Below are 17,880 nucleotides of genomic sequence, written 5' to 3'. Positions count from 1 at the left end.
AAGGTTTCTAATACTGAAAGGATTGAAAGACATTCTACCACATCCGTAGATGAGTTTGTTGATAAGAATGAATATGAAGATGCCTATGATTCTTACCATGCTCTATTTGGCCAAGGGGGCAGATTTTAATAGCATAAATAAAAGATTTGTTTTTAGTCATTTTTATTGGTAATTGGATAAGAAAATACAAACTCTAACTCAAGGTCCTAAAAGTGCAGAGGATTACTATGAAAAGATAGAGGTAGTTATGATTTAGGTGAATGTAGTGGAGGGTAGAGAAGTTACCATAGCTAGATTCATAAATGGTTTGAACCGTGAGATAACAAATGTTGTGGAGTTACATGATGCATATGGCTACAAAGAAGAAATAACAACTTAAAAGAAATGGTGGTTCATGACAAGTTTAAAATTTAGGTTTTTTTTACATGGAGGCCAAATTACAATAATGAAGAGGGGGCTGCCCAAACCAAGTCAAATATGGGGGTTAAAACCGAACCACCTAAGGGCAAGAAAGAAGTCTCCAATGATATTAGAGGTAAATTAGATACTCTAACACCTTGTAATCTTAACATTAAATGTTTTCGACGTTTGGGAATATGTCAAATAGCTTTTCAATGTCAAAATAAAAAAGGTGTGGTAATACGTGATCATAGGGAGGTTGAAACCAAAAGTGATAACAATGATTGTCGCACCCAACATTGCGACAAACCTATAAAAACAAACATTGATTTGAGAATGGGGGTAAAAATGGAAAGAGAAGTTGTCACCTAGTATTATTGTCACTAGGAACCCTAACTAGTTTCTAGATATCTAAGAAAAGATATTAGTTATGCTAAATGGAATATATTATCACCTTAAAACATCATACATGAGGTAAATTGCATTGCTACTTTTATCTTTTATTTCTTGTAATTTGTTATGCCTAATCTATTGTTAATCCATCAACATGAGTGATAATAAGTTACTGTTATGAGTTAAACTTTTAATGGATATGTGGGGTCAATCCTAAACCATTTTAAGGCTTGGTAATCTGTCATTCCCAATTATTACCATTTTGATAACACCTAATGAATTGACATGTCTACAACTAGTGACTCTTGATCATGACAAGTGACCAATAGTCTATCAAGTCATGCCGATAAATAACCAATGGGTTTACGTTGGACTCATTGAACCCAACCTAAATCCTAGGAAGGGTCCATGGATAATGTCTTATTAAGGTTCATCTATCCTATAATATCCAAGATTCATTTGCAATATTTAGTGAATGAATGAAGATTGTATACCCTAATCCTACCCAAGCAATAACCATCATGGGCTCATCTACTTGGAATAGGATCTAATGACTTGAAGGTCCTTTAGGACTAAATTTTGGTAAACAACCCTTTTAGGATTCACTTTTTAAGCTTTTCGTTGGTTACCTGCCATCAATATTTGTACACACCAGTGCTATGATTCATGTATATACTTTTATAGCAAGTGAATAATCAATTATTAAGTTGCATATGTGATTCCCAATTGATTGTTGAATATTGGAATTAGACATTTCTAAGACTTTGTTTTTCATTTAAAATCAAAAGAAATGGCTACTCCTTTTAATATCCAAGGTAATGACTCATGTTGAGTCCTTTTACCCTAAATACAAAGAGTGAATAGCAAAATATAATACAAAGAGTAAATAGCAAAATATATTTTGACGTGATTTTTTTAAAAAAGAATGATTTTTAAAAAGCTTGGAATGTCAACCCAATAAGCTTTTTAATGTGAGCCAAAACCTTTAACAAATTTTATTACCAAAATACAAGACCCAACATAGATGCATGAATGAAAATTGATTTTATATTATTTGAAGCAAAAGACTATGTCAATACATATTGTTGAATGGATCAATGTTCATACACAATGAAAAACAAAATGTTGCAATGCCAAGGATAATGATGAAATGACCAAGAACATGAAATGAAACAATATAAAAAATTAGATTCGACTAAATTCATTTAATCCCAAAATCTCATCACAAAACACATCAAATTCAACAATATAACAAGATGCAAGATTAAAGAACTTAATCGATATCATTCAAACACAAATATCATTCCAATAAAAATTATTCAATTCCCAAAAACCTCACCACAAAACATATCAAAATCATTAATAAAAAAAATATTTATTCAAAAGATATTTAGGGTTCTAAATAGCCTTTCTAAAGGTGGACAATGAGGCTTGGAAGGGGATGAAATAATGGAAAAACAATGTTGGACTGAAGGTGTAATGTTGGCGCGTGATAGCCACGCTCCAAGAGAGGGATGTAATGTGCCCCAAGAGAGGGATGTAATGTTCAACGCTTCATTCAACATACCATCAATTTCTTATCAACATATGAGTATGTAAGGTGCATCACTTTGTGTTGCTTCTTCCTGTGGTAGCAGTGTAGGTCAACGCCGACAAGTAAGGGAGATCCATGATGTTAAAGGTCCGATGGTCTTTTTTCTCTATATTGGTTCATTTTGTAACTTTTGGATCTACTCAAACCAATGTTATTGGGTTACAAGGCTTATATAATTGTGTAGTGCTCATAAAATAAAATAAAAAACAGAATAGTGTTGGTCTTGAATGTCGGAGTACAAAGAAATCAAATAGAGAAGTTTTAGGGGTTGTTTTCTCTTTCTTTTTTATTAATGATGATGCTCATGTTATTGGCTGCAATTAACTAATAGCATTTATAGAGAGCTTTGAGAATGGTGGTGGTTACATTGGATGTAGGTTTGAGGTGAGAGAAATTAAGGGGAGAAGTTGTGGTTTTAGAGAGAGAAAGACAAGGCTTGGGTTTTTTATGGTTGTCTTGGTTTTCTCTCTAGCTACTCACACGGAGGTTGCTGGGTAGTTCTGATTAGAAGGAATACTTCAATTTGGTTTTTCTGTTGCAACATGAGCATGTAACCGTGGTTTTAAGAAGGAATACTTCAATTTGGCAAAGAGAGCAAATTCTTGTTTTGATGGTGCTCTATTAGACTTTTTCTGTGCTAGCTCATCTGATTGAAGCATGCAAGCAACAAAAGAAATGCAAGGGCTAATGGGTGGAAAATGAATACACTCGCACTGATTATAAAAGATAATTACCAGACATGTTTCTACATGGCTATTCTTAACCGAGAAAGCACACTCGGGCATTTCTAAACAGGTGAGGGGGGGAAATTTAATCTCCACCCGGAAGTAACTTTGAGCTGGCTGTTCCAACACGTCCAGCTGCTGCAGGGATTATTCGTGATGGTCTGAGAACCTCAGTAAAAGATACATTATATGAATCCGCTCCTAACCAACTTTGTAACCATCCTCTGCCTCCAGAAAACCCACCAGAAACAGTCCAGCAGTTATTGAAACCTAAACTTGTCAGTACTCTGGCAACTATTTTTGCTGAATCTGAGTACCTGAATTTTTTAAAGCATTGAAGAAGAATACAGGATGAGAAAGAAAGGAGTGGATAAGATTTACAAGGCAGACTGAATATCATAGATTGAAGACTGGCAAGGAGGAGGAACTCACGAGTCCATGATGACAATGTTGGAACCTTTGTTAATTTTCTTCAGATATGAAATCTTTAAAGCTGCTATTTCAGCTTCTAGTTTCTTGACATTTCTGACAATGCCTTTCAATTTGCTTGGCAGTTCTTCCAAACTGAAACATTAACAACAATACAAATTCAGGAAAAATAAAATACCTTTTTAGGCGGTATTAATAACACAACTAAAGAGGAGATAAGAAAGTTCTGCCATTCTGTTCAAATTAATTTCTTAAATTATATTTTTGAAGGGAAAAGGAATGCAAATGGAATGCAATATTTTTTTATTTTTCACTATTGTTTTCTATCAGGACAAAAAGGCATGTTAAGTGAAAGAGAAATATACTGGGAATAGAGAAAACAAAACAAGACAGAATAGAAAATGAAGATAGAATTATGTGTTAATAATGATGAACAAGACAGTAATCATGCATCCTGGTTGGTTGATGATAGTAAAACATAATAAAATATTAAAAAAAACATTTTACCTTCAATATATATTATTATCAAACTTTCATAATTAAAAAATAATAATTAAATACTTCTTTTTTATTTTAGTTAATAATAGTACAATAATACTAGTTATAAAACTTGAATTGACCTAGTGGGTTGTCCTGGACCTGGACAACCCAGGCCTGGACAGGTTTAAATTTAAGAAAAAATAGAAGAAGAATTGACCTGGCCCGGCTAAGTCAAAAACCTAGGTTGACCTATAACATGGTCAATTCAAGGAAAAATCCGGTCAAAACCCGAGTAAAAAACCTATTGATTTGTTTTAAAAAAAAACATCTAAATGTCGTTTTGATCCTTTTTTCAAAAAAAAAAAAAAAAACTTGGGGTTGACCCTCCCAACTCATGATTTGTGTCTTACACCGGGTCGACCTCCAAGTTAAATTTTAAAATTATAATAATAACTACTTTTATCCTTACATATGATTGGACATATTTTAAATTAATAGTTTTTTTACATGAATATTTTAAGAATAAAAAATAAAAAATATTGTTTTTGAAGATAGGTCATTTTTGTACCTCTTGTTTTTTAAATTACATAAAATTATGACATTTATTTTTATATTTTTATCTAGATCTAATTAATCAACCAAATATATTTTTGTTTTAAATGTCTTTTATCTTTTCTATCCAAGGATTGTAAACAAACACTACCTAGAATAAGCTGAATGATTCATTATACCCCAGTCATCTGACACCACATGACAGGCAAGATGAACCCAGATGCAAGAGGGCTAAGCTTACAGCGGTCATGAGATTGGCAGTTTTATTATTCTTTTCTCTTAGTGTTTTGTATCACAAAGTGAAAATGTATGCTTTCAGATAAAAAAATTTACTCACGGGACCGAAACCATCTGGTTCTTAGCACTGGAGGGAAGGCGTGGGATGCCAGCCTTTTCCTTGTCTTTCTCTGATCTAATGTCGATCATAATGTAATTTTTTGTAGATAATAGATCAAGGACTTGGGCTGGAGTAATCTCACCTGGAAACAACAGCCCATAATATGAAAACTAGAAGAAACTCATGTATGAAAATCTGAAATCACTATCAAGCTACCGCATGAACTGCTGATTGCATCGAAATGTAAATGAAACGAATTATTAAGTTGTTTCACATTTCTTGTTCAAACAAGAGATTTCACATAAATAAAGCACCTGTAGAATAAATAAACCGCAGATTCACCTTTGTAACCACGCAGGCCGAATGAGACAGCAGACCATATGGATGGAAAGAGGAGGTATGCTAGAAAAACTGCTCCAGCAGCTCCTACAATCACAACGGGGTCTGCCGAAGTGATGGTTTCAACAGTTGATGAAGCTATGGGCTTTGCCTCTTCAATCACCTTAGTTGTCTGTTGAGCAGCACCTACTAGTGTCTGTGATCAAAGGGTAATAAATATCATGAATGTAAACAGAAATTTTAGCCATATAGTCATCGTACATCTGAAGAAACCATAATAACAACCGTGTTATGGAGATGAGGTAATTCAAATCCTAAGCTGCCATTGTTAGAAAAAAAAATGCTGGCGACTCAAACTACCAATATGGTCACAGAAACAAAACAATTGGTCTAACAATTTCCAAAAAATTCCAGGCACACTGGTCTTCTAATTTCCAAAAAATTCACTGGATTCAATTGGATTTATATACATATTAACGCAACACCGCGAAGTTTTCTAAGAAAACAATCAAAAGACAAATTCCAAACAATGTAAACATAAACTAAACAATTGAAGGGGGGAAATGAGGCTAGAAAATTGATAGTTCAAACCTTAGCAGCACTAAGAACTGGTTCTGTGTCAATACCAGTACTTTGAATAGCTTCTTGGGCTTTCTTTGAAGCCTCAGAAATTGCCGGAGAAGCAATCTTCACTGCCTGTTCTCCTGCTTGCTTTGCAATTGGTAATGCAACATCTATGCCAGGCTTCAAACTATTAGTGACACCTTCAAAAAATTTCTGTGCACTGTCCAATACACTTGAACTAAACTCCACAGCCTGATCAATTGTCTTCTCCACCTATCAAGCACAGCCAATTTCAGCAAATGGGCAATCAAGTTAGAGCCAGAAAAATGATTTTAAAGAAAGAAAGAAAACAACTTCAAGACTTTGGTTGAGTAGGAATTTGCATATCAAGAAAGATTGTGAGAGTGGTGTTTCTTACATCAGTAAGCGTAGAGACAACCTGGTCCTTGGAAATAGTAAGAGCTTTGGCTTCATTGGGTGGTGCAAAGAGAGACAAGAGAGAGATGGTTGACGTTGGCAGTGATACAGAGATGGGTCTCAATTGATGAGGTTTAAAGAAAGAAGGTTTGGTTGTTGAAGAAGTTGAACGAGGAGAGAGTCTTGTTGTAAATGAAGATCTTATGGCCATCTCCATTGCCATCTTTTGGGCACAAAGATGTAGAGAGAGTAAAGGGGAGTGTCTTTTATTTGGGTAGTTGAAAAAATGCCTGGTTGAAGGATGGGCATACATGATGGAGGATTGTGTGATGAGAAATTGACGGTTGAAAAGTAAGGATTTTTGGCCAATAGAAAGAACACATTGGCCCGTCATATCCTCTGTGCCTTTTTAAATAATTCACTGCAGCCACCCACACCTTGCATTTTCTGTTGGGATATTTGAAAGTTTTATAATAATTAATTCATAAAATATTTTTTATTTAAAAATATATTAAAATAATATTTTTTTTATTTTAAAAATATTATTTTTAAATCAATATAAAAATATAAAAAAAATTATAAAAAAAAAATTCAAATTTTACCCCCCTTTAAAATGCAATACTTAACTTTGGATAGCAAATTCAGCCGATTAATTAAATACTTGGTATCATTTAATTTGATTAACACAATATCTTAGTTGATTAAAATCAAGTAAAAATGAATAAAATCTTAACATAAATTTAAGTTGGATACAACATGAGTGAAGGGTAACTTGGTTTTTTAACTTATTTTTGTTTATCTCATGGAGTTATAGTTTTATTTACCAACATAATATATGTATTTTTATTTTATGATTTTATATATAAATTTGAAGTTTAGACTTTACTTTTTGATTTTATAATTCGTACATAAGGATGGAGCTTCTTTTAAAGATTTGATTTTATTTATAAAAATAATTAAAATATTAAAAAAGGATCGGGTAGCCTACGTGAATTCACCAGGTGAAGAAAACCCTCCATCTGATTTGATCCAAGTTAAAAACATATATGAGTGATGAATATGGATATTCATGGCTGTAAGTAGGTGGAGTAAAATTCAGCTCCAACCCAATTTATTAATATCCTTATTCTCAGGTTTAAATTTCAAATTATATATATTATGTAATCCAATTTGTTTTTTTTTTTATGAAACTAGTGGTGATATTTTTAAAGGGAAAATTAACCAGAGCATTTACGGTTTGGTTTTTTTTTTTTTTTACAATTATTATTTTTACATATTATATTTTTCATTCTAAATTTTAATGGCTAGTAATATTTTACATCATTAGGAACTGATATAAACAAAATCAATAAAAATTATACATTTATTTACAAAACTATTATTATATTTAAAATAATAATTAAAAAACTCATAAAACATAAAAATAACATAAATATCATAAGTTCCTTTCCAGTAAATAACAAGTTTAAACTCTAGCCACCATCATCTCATCTTCCTCCTCCCCAACAAGTACAACACATCTGTAAGAGAAGGTTACCTGGTGAATCAGGTAGATTGTCAAGTCATCTTTCTTCCTTGACCAGCGGTGAGGCAAACAGAGGCATATGGAGGGAGATTTAGACACTTTAACCTTTGGCCCTCTTCTCCTCTCTCCTTTTCATACGGTTGTCACAGTTGATGGAGGGGTTGCTAACGAAGCTCGTGGTTTTGATGGCACAGTGAGCTGGTGCTACTGTGTTTGGCGTGGTTTTAACTCCATCGGAGGCAGATCTTTATGTTATTTCTCTTCTCTCATTCCATTCCTTTCACTGTTAACTCCACTACAAATTTCTAGAAACAATACAGAAGCTTTGGTGAAGCTAAAGTCTACTTTAGACCCAACCAATAAAGATTTTTACAGTCATGGGCTAATGATGGTGACCCCTGCAGTGGCTTATTTAAGGGTGTGGCTTGCAACGAGCATGATAAGAGAGTGTCCAATTTGTACTTGCATTATAATTTATTAAATGGAGAGATATCAAGGGAGATTGTTAATTTGATTGTGCTGTTTTTTTTTTTTATTATTATTATTAATATGATATTTGAGTTAGTTTTCATGTATTTTTATTAATTTTATGAATTTTAAAATTAATAATTATATAAATTTTTAATGACTCTAAAAAAATTTAAATTTATAACTATTAAAAAATAAATTATTTTTTTAAAAAATAAAAGATAGCCTATGTGAAGTGACAATAATGATTGCAAGTATAGCCAACAAGGAAACAAGAGGAAAGAGAGCAAATGAGACAGAGTGAACGGTGTGGCAATGGTTAGCTTTAATACTTTAATATATATGAGGGTAGAATTATTTTATTTATTTTGAAAATAAGTTTTGATCTAAAATGAAAAATATAATATTTAAAAAATTAGTTACAATGTAAAAAAAAATACAAACCTTAGAGTGCTCAGCTTAATTTTTCCTTTCCTAAAACAAAATTAATAGATATTTAAGAACTACACAAGTTAATGTCTATACTTATACTTTGTTATGTATCTGTTTATAAATTTTTTTAAATTAACTTGAATCTAGGTTTAAACTAACAAAATTAAATTTATTTATTTTTACAACACATTAACATAGTTTTGAATATTAAGTTTATTTTTCAAATTTACTTCCAAATTTATATAGATAAATAATAAAATTAAGAAAATAAATGATTTAATATGCTTATTTTGACTTTTGTTGAAAACTTAGTCTCAACCTTAAAGTAAGAATATTATTAATTGAAAACATGTAAATTAAAAAACAATAAATTATTAATAATTATTTTTATTATTATTAATACTTGTCAATCACTCAGATATTCTTTTGATCAATATGCTATTTATTTCTACCTTAAAAACAAAAGAAAAACTACATAATAGAAACTTCATCTTAAGATAAAACAAGTAGCAACATTGTAAAATCAAGCGAAGTATGACAATATAAAACCTTAAACCTTTCATAAACCCATATTTTTTAATGATGGTAAAAAATGATGGGTTTATGAAAAAAGAGAAAAAGAGATTACAATAATTAAATTATAAGAAAATTAAAAAATGTAAATAAAGTTGTAAAGAAATAATCAATACTAAAACTAGTAAAATGTTAAATTATATATATGGGATTGTCTATCATTCATAGTGACTGAGTGATCCTTTATTATTTATACGAAGTTTGAATTCTATCTAAACATGCAAATTCTAATTATATATAGATATTGATATTAAGTAAAAAGACTTTATTGAATTTTAATACAAATTAAACTCCTTCTCTATTGATACTACGTGAATCCTAATCTAATCTTATGATTTCTTATTAGTTATTCTATTGAAGTCTCTTGTTCTGAATAGATTTAAGCTTCCTAGTTCTTTGCGTTTATTCAAACTCTTATGCTTGATCACTTTTTCTTTGGTCAATTATGACTCGTGATCGTCTAATCAACTACTTTTTCAAACTCTTTGTTGATTAAGACTCCTTTAGTATAGTTGATTTTACTAAACTCGATCAACTTTAGCTTTTCCCCTGTTTTTTTATGAAAAGTCATTATTCTCTTATGATTGAAACATTGATATTTATTTTAAGAGTAAACAATACCTCTCATATTCTTTTATTTCTTAAATGAAGGAATAATCCCCCATCTTATTTATACTTAGCATTGATTGATCAAATCGATCAAATATAATTTGGCAAAAGACATTGTTCACCCTAAAACTATTGACCATGGTTTAAAACATGTTTGACATTTAATAATTTTATCCAATTAATCAAATTTAAAAGTAGCTTGTGCTTTAACTTTTAGGCATTATATTTAGATTTCTCAAATTACTCTCAATTCTTCATCTTCTATAAGAAAAATCTTTAATCCCTTTTTCATAATCTTAGAAATTTCTTTGCAAAGTTTCAATCAAGAACCCTAAAAACTCTTCTTCCTCTTTATGTACTCTTTCTCCCTAAGATTTAATCAATCCCTCTTTCATAGTTTTAGAAATTTCTTGAATATTAAGTTTGCATCATTATAACTTTGTATTACTGTCGAGTACCAGCATAATGCAAATCATAGTCTATGGTGTATTTTAAATATTTAAGTATTCTATTTATTACTTTATAATAATTCATACTAGGATTATTGGTAAATATACTCAACTTTCTAACATGGTATATAATATCTAATCTTATATAGTTCATAACATACCTCAAGCTTTTAATTATTCAATAATATTCTAATTAATGTATTCATTTACCTTGGTTTTTGGACTTATATACTTTTATATTCAGTAGATTCTTTACAATATTATTGTCACCTTTCAAAAATTTATTGAGAAGTTTTTCAATATAATGAGATTAGGACAAATTTTTTCATTCTTAGTATGACATCTACAATATCTATATTTTACATCGAATTTACTATTTAATATTTTCTTGATAGACTTGATCTTGTAGTCATTGTTGTTCAAAATTAACATGACATTCATATAAAAACATACAATGATAACCATTATCTATATTTTTTACATAAACAATTTTATCAACCTTGTTGATTTAAAATTTTTTTTTACAATATATTATTGTGAAAATTTGCATGCCATTATTTTGGAGTTTTTTTTTTTCAAACCATATAATGACTTAACAAGTTTACACAATTTCTTTTCCTTCCTTTTTGTCGCATGTCCCCTGTGTGGTGATTCAACAATTTTTCATTTATCTTGCTGATTACTTCTTTGAGAGTCGCCACCCAGTATTTAATTGAGGGTTACTAGGAAACCCAGATATACTACTCGTTGTCAGAGATTCGAGGGTAAGAGACTGGTTGTGGCTAGGAAAGGTATTAACACCCCTAGCACACCCTACCTGAGGTCAGCTGCTTTGCGGTTTGATGTGATTTGAAAATTTGAAATATTAATTAAATTCTAAGGTTTTAATAAATCAGCTATTAAATCCCAGAATATATTTAGAAACATGTTACATTTTCATGGAAAATATAACATGATTTTATTTGTCCTTAAGATATTTAATCATATTCAAATTAAACATTTAATTCTTTTTTATCTTTTTTTTATTTTTATAATTCAATAACATAAATAAAATAAAAAAATACAAACACACACATCCCTTTTTACTATTTTCTCACCCATAATTACATGTTTACAAAATAAAATAAAAAATTGAAATTAACCAAACAAACCCTTAACATTCTAAAATTACAGAACACACTCCTAAAAAATAAAACTACAGGGAAGCTTTCTGGAATCTACAGGAACGGTGGCTGGAAGGTTTCTAGGCGCGGGGATAATGGCGGTGCGTCTTCTCCACGGTTCACGCGCCGTAGCGAAAACAACCGGGAAACAGGAGGGTCTGTAACAACCTCCTCCCCTCTTCCCTTCCTTGCCGGCGGTGAGAACGTCACTGCAAAGCAACAAAATCGCAACAACAGTCTCTTTTAGTTTTCCTTTTTTTCATTTGTTCCCAGGCTCCTTTCTTTTCCCGATCTGAGTCCGTCTTCCCTTGTTTCAGATCTGTTTCTTCTCCTTTTTTTTCACCTTCTCCTCTGTTTTAGGTGGCCAACAGAATGTCAAAGGGGCGGCTGGCGGCTAAGCTTCTGTCGTGTCTGTGCAGCTGCCAGTGGCTGGTTCGGATCTTGGTGAGAACGAGAGCCTACGGACTGCTAGGCGGCGTTCTCGGTGGCTGCCGGCTGGAAGAGTGAGGGAGAGTTTCCCTTTTGGTTTTCTCGATTTATTTCAAGAGAGGGGGGCTGCGTCTCCTTTTTTGCTTAGAGAGGAGGGCTACGTCTCTTCTTTTTTGCTTAGAGAGGGAGAACGGCGGCTGCAGTGGTTTTGCCAAGGAAGAGGGCTTCCTTCGGTTTGGGAGAGAACTAGAGGAAAAGGGGGAGCGATTTGGTGAGGGAAGGAGATGGTGGCAGCCTCGGTTCTCTTTGTTTTTTTTTGCCAAGGGAGGGGGCAACCGCCGAGAGAGGAACCAATTTAGGTTTAGGGTTCTATTACTTTTGTTTTCCCCTGTCCCCCCAAGAAATTTTCTCCCCGTGAATAAATTTTTCTCCCCCCTTTTTTTTCACTGTAGCATGGTATTTATAGGAGAAGTTTTGCTAGGTTTTCAAACTAGTCCCTCAACTTTTCTTTTCTTTTCTTTTCTTTCTTTTTTGTAAATTTTGATTTTTCTTATTTTTTTGTATTTTTTGAAAACGAGCAATATCAACATCGACTCAATGAGGAAAATCAATGATTTTAAAAATAACGTGTTAAAAGTTGAACGCGTTCCAAATATCTTTGAAAATTTAAATTCTTTTGAGACGATGCTAAAAATGCTAAAAACGATGCAAATGTATTAAAAACAATTTTTTTTGGATTTTCAATGTTTTTCGCTATTTTTGGATTTTTCTGAAAATTTATCAAAACATGGGTCAAAAATTGGGTAGCAATAGATGGTTACGAAAAAAATTCCTCAATGTTTTGCATAGTAAGCTTGTAAAGAAAACAAAAGGTCTTCCTGGCTTATTGAGTGATCCACTCAACCAAAGACTTCCCTTTTAAAAAAAAAATGGTCTCATTATCTTGGGTGACCTGCCCTTTTTGAAGAAAAGTGGTATATTTTCAAGCGCAACCTGCCCACACACTCACGCTGGTCTATTTTCACGGGTGACCTGCCCACACAGACTCACACTAGTCTATTTTCAGGGGTGACCTGCCCACACAGACTCACTCTGGTCTATTTTCAGGGGCGACCTGCCCACACATACTCATTGTGGTCTATTTTCAGGGGCGACCTGCCCACATATACTCACATTCTGGTTTATGTTCATGGGCGACCTACCCACATTCTCACACTAGTCTATTTTCAGGGGCGATCTGCCCAAACATACTCACACTAGTCTATTTTCACGGGCGATCTGCCCAAACATACTCATTATGGTCTATTTTCAGGGGCGACCTACCCATACATACTCATGCTGGTCTATTTTCACGGGCGACCTGCCCTTTTGATTGGGTTAACTTGAGATCCCATATGGCGATCTCCTTTAACCAGAACCAAAAGTTGGTGTATAGCTTAGTCAACCTGAAATCCCATCTGGCGATTCCCTTTAACCAAAGCTAAACTCTGTGTGTGGTTGGGCTAACCTGAGATCCCATCTGGCAATCTCCTTTAACCAGAACCAATATCCTGTGTACCAGAACCAAAATCCTGTGTGTGTGGTCTCATTGTAATGGGTGACCTACCTAGAAAAATGATGCTCTCATTATGATAGGTGACCTACCCAGATGGAAGATGATGGTCTCGTTGTGATGGGTGACCTACCCAGAAAAATGATGATGGGCTCGTTGTGATGGGTGACCTACCCAGATGGAAGATGATGGTCTCATTATGATGGGTGACCTACCCAAAAGGAATGATGGTCTCCTTATGATGAGTGACCTATCCAAAGAAAAATGAAAGGTGGTCTCATTATAATGAGTGACCTACCCAAATGGAAGATGATCAAAATGTGAATTGGTCTCATTGTTATGGGTGACCTACCCAAATGAAAGATGATGGTCTCATTATAATGAGTGACCTACCCTGAGAAAAAAATGATGGTCTCATTATGATGGGTGACCTACCCAAAAAAATGATGGTCTCATTATGATGGGTGACCTACCCAAGTAAAAACATATAGAATGGTCTCATTGTAATTGGTGACCTACCTAAAAAAACATGATCAAAATGTGAATTGGTCTCGTTGTTATGAGTGACCTACCCAAATGGAAGATGAAAGGTGGTCTCATTGTTATGGGTGACCTACCCAGGTGAAAGATGAAAGATGGTCTCATTGTTATGGGTGACCTACCCAAAGAAAAAAAATGATGGAAGGTGGTCTCATTGTTATGGGTGACCTACCCAGAAAAATGATGTGACTTACCTAGCAAAAAGACGTGGCAGGCGAAGTCCTGACAGGATAAGGCTGACAAACGGCGCTTCCTGATTGCAGGTTTGACTTGAAGACTCATTTTGATGACAGGGTTGATCTCCTCGTTTCTTTGAGATTCTCCTACCAGCAGGGTTCATCTCATTCTCTTCTCGTTCTAGAATCTAAACTGATTCTTTGTTATCATCAACTCAATGATTCTTTCTTTGTCCACAATTTTGCTAGACTTCATTGAGGATCTTCCTGTAACAAATCACAAGTATGTGCAATTCTTTAAGATTAGATGACATGCATGCATCCTTACCTGATTTAAAATATAGGTCCCCCCCTCTTTAATACTCCATCGTTATAGGGTGCCTTTGTTCTTCTGATTCACTGGCTCATTCATGTGCTAGCCTTCCACTCAAATGCAAGTGCAATGCCTATCTTAGGCTGTCCAGGACAATTTTACTGCTCTCACTGTTTATCAAGTTTGATAATACCCCCAAGTGTGGTGTTGCTTGATTCATCAAGAAGGATTTTCTCTCCTGGATTCTTCTTAGAATTATCCTTTGATTGGTTATGTGCATCGTGTCAACACCCATCAAAAGTCAATTAGTCATGAACTTGCCTCCAGTTGAAACATACCCTTCAAGTATATGTGGTCATCAAGCTTCATGGAACTGTGACACGATCAAAGAGTTGATGTCTTATCCCAAGTGCAGGAGTGTCAAAGTAATAAATAAACCGGCAAGATCAGGGTCGAACCACAGGGAGGTGAACCATATAACAACAACAACAACAATGATGGTGATGGTGATGGTGGTGATGAGGACTTTGAGATGTAAGATAAATGTGAAGATTAAACAATGATAAAAACAAATGTCAAGGTTAGAGGATCCACTAATAGTATTAGAGATAAGTAAAGTATAAACTCTTTATAAATTATCAACATGATCATATTAATCATCTTATTTACGTAACACCATACTTATAAATTTTATCAGGTATTCATGATGCTAACTTATGTTGACAACAAATCAAGTTCCTCTCATAATAACGATGTCGGCCGAAGACTATGAAGGATCAAGTATTTGATGTACTAAGTGTTATACAACACAAATCTAGATTAACCATTTAACAAGCAAGGTATTAAGAATTAATAAGATAAAAATGATAAGACATGTTAATAGCAAACTTTCTTGGATATAAACATTAAAGTCCATGTTGAGTTTATATTATATTTATCCTAACACCATTACCATTAGTGAAACCTTTTCACCTTGACATAATTAACTTAGCTAGACATTATGAAGAAGAAAAACATAAATAAACAATATAAGAACATAAACATGATATAAGTTAACTAAGTATAGTAAAGGAAATGAAAAGCATGAACAAGAGATTAATGAAAGCAAAACTTAAGTATTATAAAAATATAAAGAGAGAGCAAGAACATGAACTTGATATGAAGAACCAAGATTCCTAAATCAATGGCAAATGTCTCCTTTTATAGGCTAAAATTCAGAACTATTCATTGGTAATTGATTATTGATGTAGTGGCCAACTATTGATTTAGTGGACTTGGTGGACAGCATCACTCAAGCATTTTGGCTGGATAAATTGACATTGATGCAATCATAATTTGGCAAAGTGTTCCTCATGAAAGTTGTTGGAAATCATCTTATCTTTCCACCCATAAATTTCAGAGCATTTGGATCACTAAAGCTCGAGATATGGCTAAAATACTGAGTAGTGCTGCTGGTGGACGTGGTGGATAGCCCTCAAGCTCTTGTCTAGATGAAATGTCATTGTTACCATCAGAATTTGAGCATGTCTTCTTCATGAAAGTTGTTGGAAATTGCCTTTTCCTTCCACCCACCAAAGTTCACATCATTTTGCCTTCTAGAACTCCAGTTATGGGTAAATTTCTGAGCAGTGTTTGGGCTGGATTGCAGGACAGATTCTGACTTCTCTTTTGTGGCCAAACTTTGGATTTGAAAACGGCAGATTTGGGTCTTCCACTATTCATGAACATTGTAGGCCTATTTCGTATCTTTCTATCCATATAAATTAAACTGAAATCTAAGATCTACAACTCCAGATATGACCCAATAACTGAACAGTGTTCCAATTTGAATTGAATTGGTATCTCCTTTCTAAGCTTCGCCTTTTCTTTGTCCTTTCACTTTCAATAGTTAATCACATCAGTCAATCCTTTGAATTGTGAGATATGCCTGCATTTAAAATGAGCATTTATCATAAATTAAAGCTATCTTATATTATCAGACTTGTTATTATAAAACATGCTCTAGTTAAGGAGTTATTGATACTTCAAGTGCAAAATGATGATATAAAACCTTGATAAAAATGCACTTTTAAGTACTAATCACACCCCCCAACCAGCTTATTACTAGTCCCTAGTAATCAAAGCGTTAAAATAGAAAAACAATTTGCAAGTTCCACAAAGCAAGGCATTCATCATTTAACTTTCATTAATCTATCCAAGTAAACAAACTCTCATTAAATTTATATATATCTGCTCAATACCTCTTAAACAAAATATTAATAAACCTTTTTTTTATGTGCTCAAATGTTTGAAAACATAGATGATGGGGCTTTTATTGGAAGAAAACAATATTCTGTTCTAATGTTTAAGGTTAACTTCCTCGGGTTGGGATTATTATCCTTTTTTTATATATATACATATAACTTAAAACACAATGCATCTTTAACCCATGTAATGAGCTTTCGGCTAATGACTCCCAAACCAGTTGGTCTTAGGCCTTCGAGCTTAATAACTCGGGTTGTAGATACTGATACGTAGATATTGCAATGTTTGATTCCCTTAAGCTTTTCTCCTCAACCCATGTAATAAGCGTTGGGCCAATAACTCCCAAGTCAGTTGACTTTAGGGTATTAGATGTTAAAACACCCCTTCGGGCTTAATTGCTTAGATTAGGGAGGCTACGAAACCAAACTTATCTACGTTTTTATTATTATTATATATTTTTTTCAATTTTTTTTGTTTTTTTTAATTATATACTATCCATTTCCCTTAGTTGTTACCTTTAACAAAAGAACATAAATAATGTAATAATCCAATGTGCGACCCACAATCATATGTTAAAATGTGTGTGTGAAAATGAAGGTTTAAGAATACTTGTTCAATTAGTATATAAGTATAATCAATTGATAATAATGCGAGAGTTTGTAAACCTGAATATTTCAAGAAGTATTATGATAGACCTTGTTACGAATGTTTACTAAGATGCGTCTCAAGTGTCACTTTAACAAAAGAACTCCTTGACTCTGCCATCTTAGTAACAACGGTTTTGCAAATAGAAAACATAGTTAGTTAAATTTTTTTTTTAGTATCAATCAACTACTACCCTTTCCCCCCAACCAAAACGAGACATTGTCCTCAATGTCCTAAGGTAGAAAGATAGAGTATAGAAGACATCACCTGAAACGACGAACACTAACAAACCTGAAACACACTTAAACAAATATAAGAAATAACAAAACAAAATAATATGCTATTAATAAAACCAAAAGACACAAGGTTTCACGAAGACATCACCTGAAACGACGAACACTGACAAACCTGAAACACACTTAAACAAATATAAGAAATAACAAAACAAAATAATATGCTATTAATAAAACCAAAAGACACAAGGTTTCACAAACGAAGGCTCAAATCCAATCTAAGCTTTTTACGTCTTTCCT

General features: G+C 33.1%; 1 protein-coding gene across 1 annotated transcript; it reads right to left on the bottom strand.

Annotated features, from left to right (window-relative positions):
* Positions 1-3,074: 3,074 nt before the first annotated feature.
* On the bottom strand, positions 3,075-6,575 carry LOC133676361 (calcium sensing receptor, chloroplastic). The gene is made up of 6 exons (XM_062098032.1): positions 6,231-6,575; positions 5,840-6,085; positions 5,252-5,444; positions 4,910-5,051; positions 3,544-3,675; positions 3,075-3,428 (listed from the first exon to the last, which is right to left on the bottom strand). The coding sequence occupies exons 1-6, from the start codon at positions 6,540-6,542 to the stop codon at positions 3,197-3,199; spliced, it is 1,257 nt and encodes a 418-aa protein (XP_061954016.1). The 5' UTR covers positions 6,543-6,575; the 3' UTR covers positions 3,075-3,196.
* Positions 6,576-17,880: the final 11,305 nt, after the last annotated feature.

The sequence above is a fragment of the Populus nigra genome, chromosome 16 (genome assembly GCF_951802175.1).
Source record: "Populus nigra chromosome 16, ddPopNigr1.1, whole genome shotgun sequence".
Lineage (NCBI taxonomy): Eukaryota > Viridiplantae > Streptophyta > Magnoliopsida > Malpighiales > Salicaceae > Populus > Populus nigra.
Note: the sequence above shows the minus strand (reverse complement) of the source record. Positions and strands in the feature narration are given on the sequence as shown.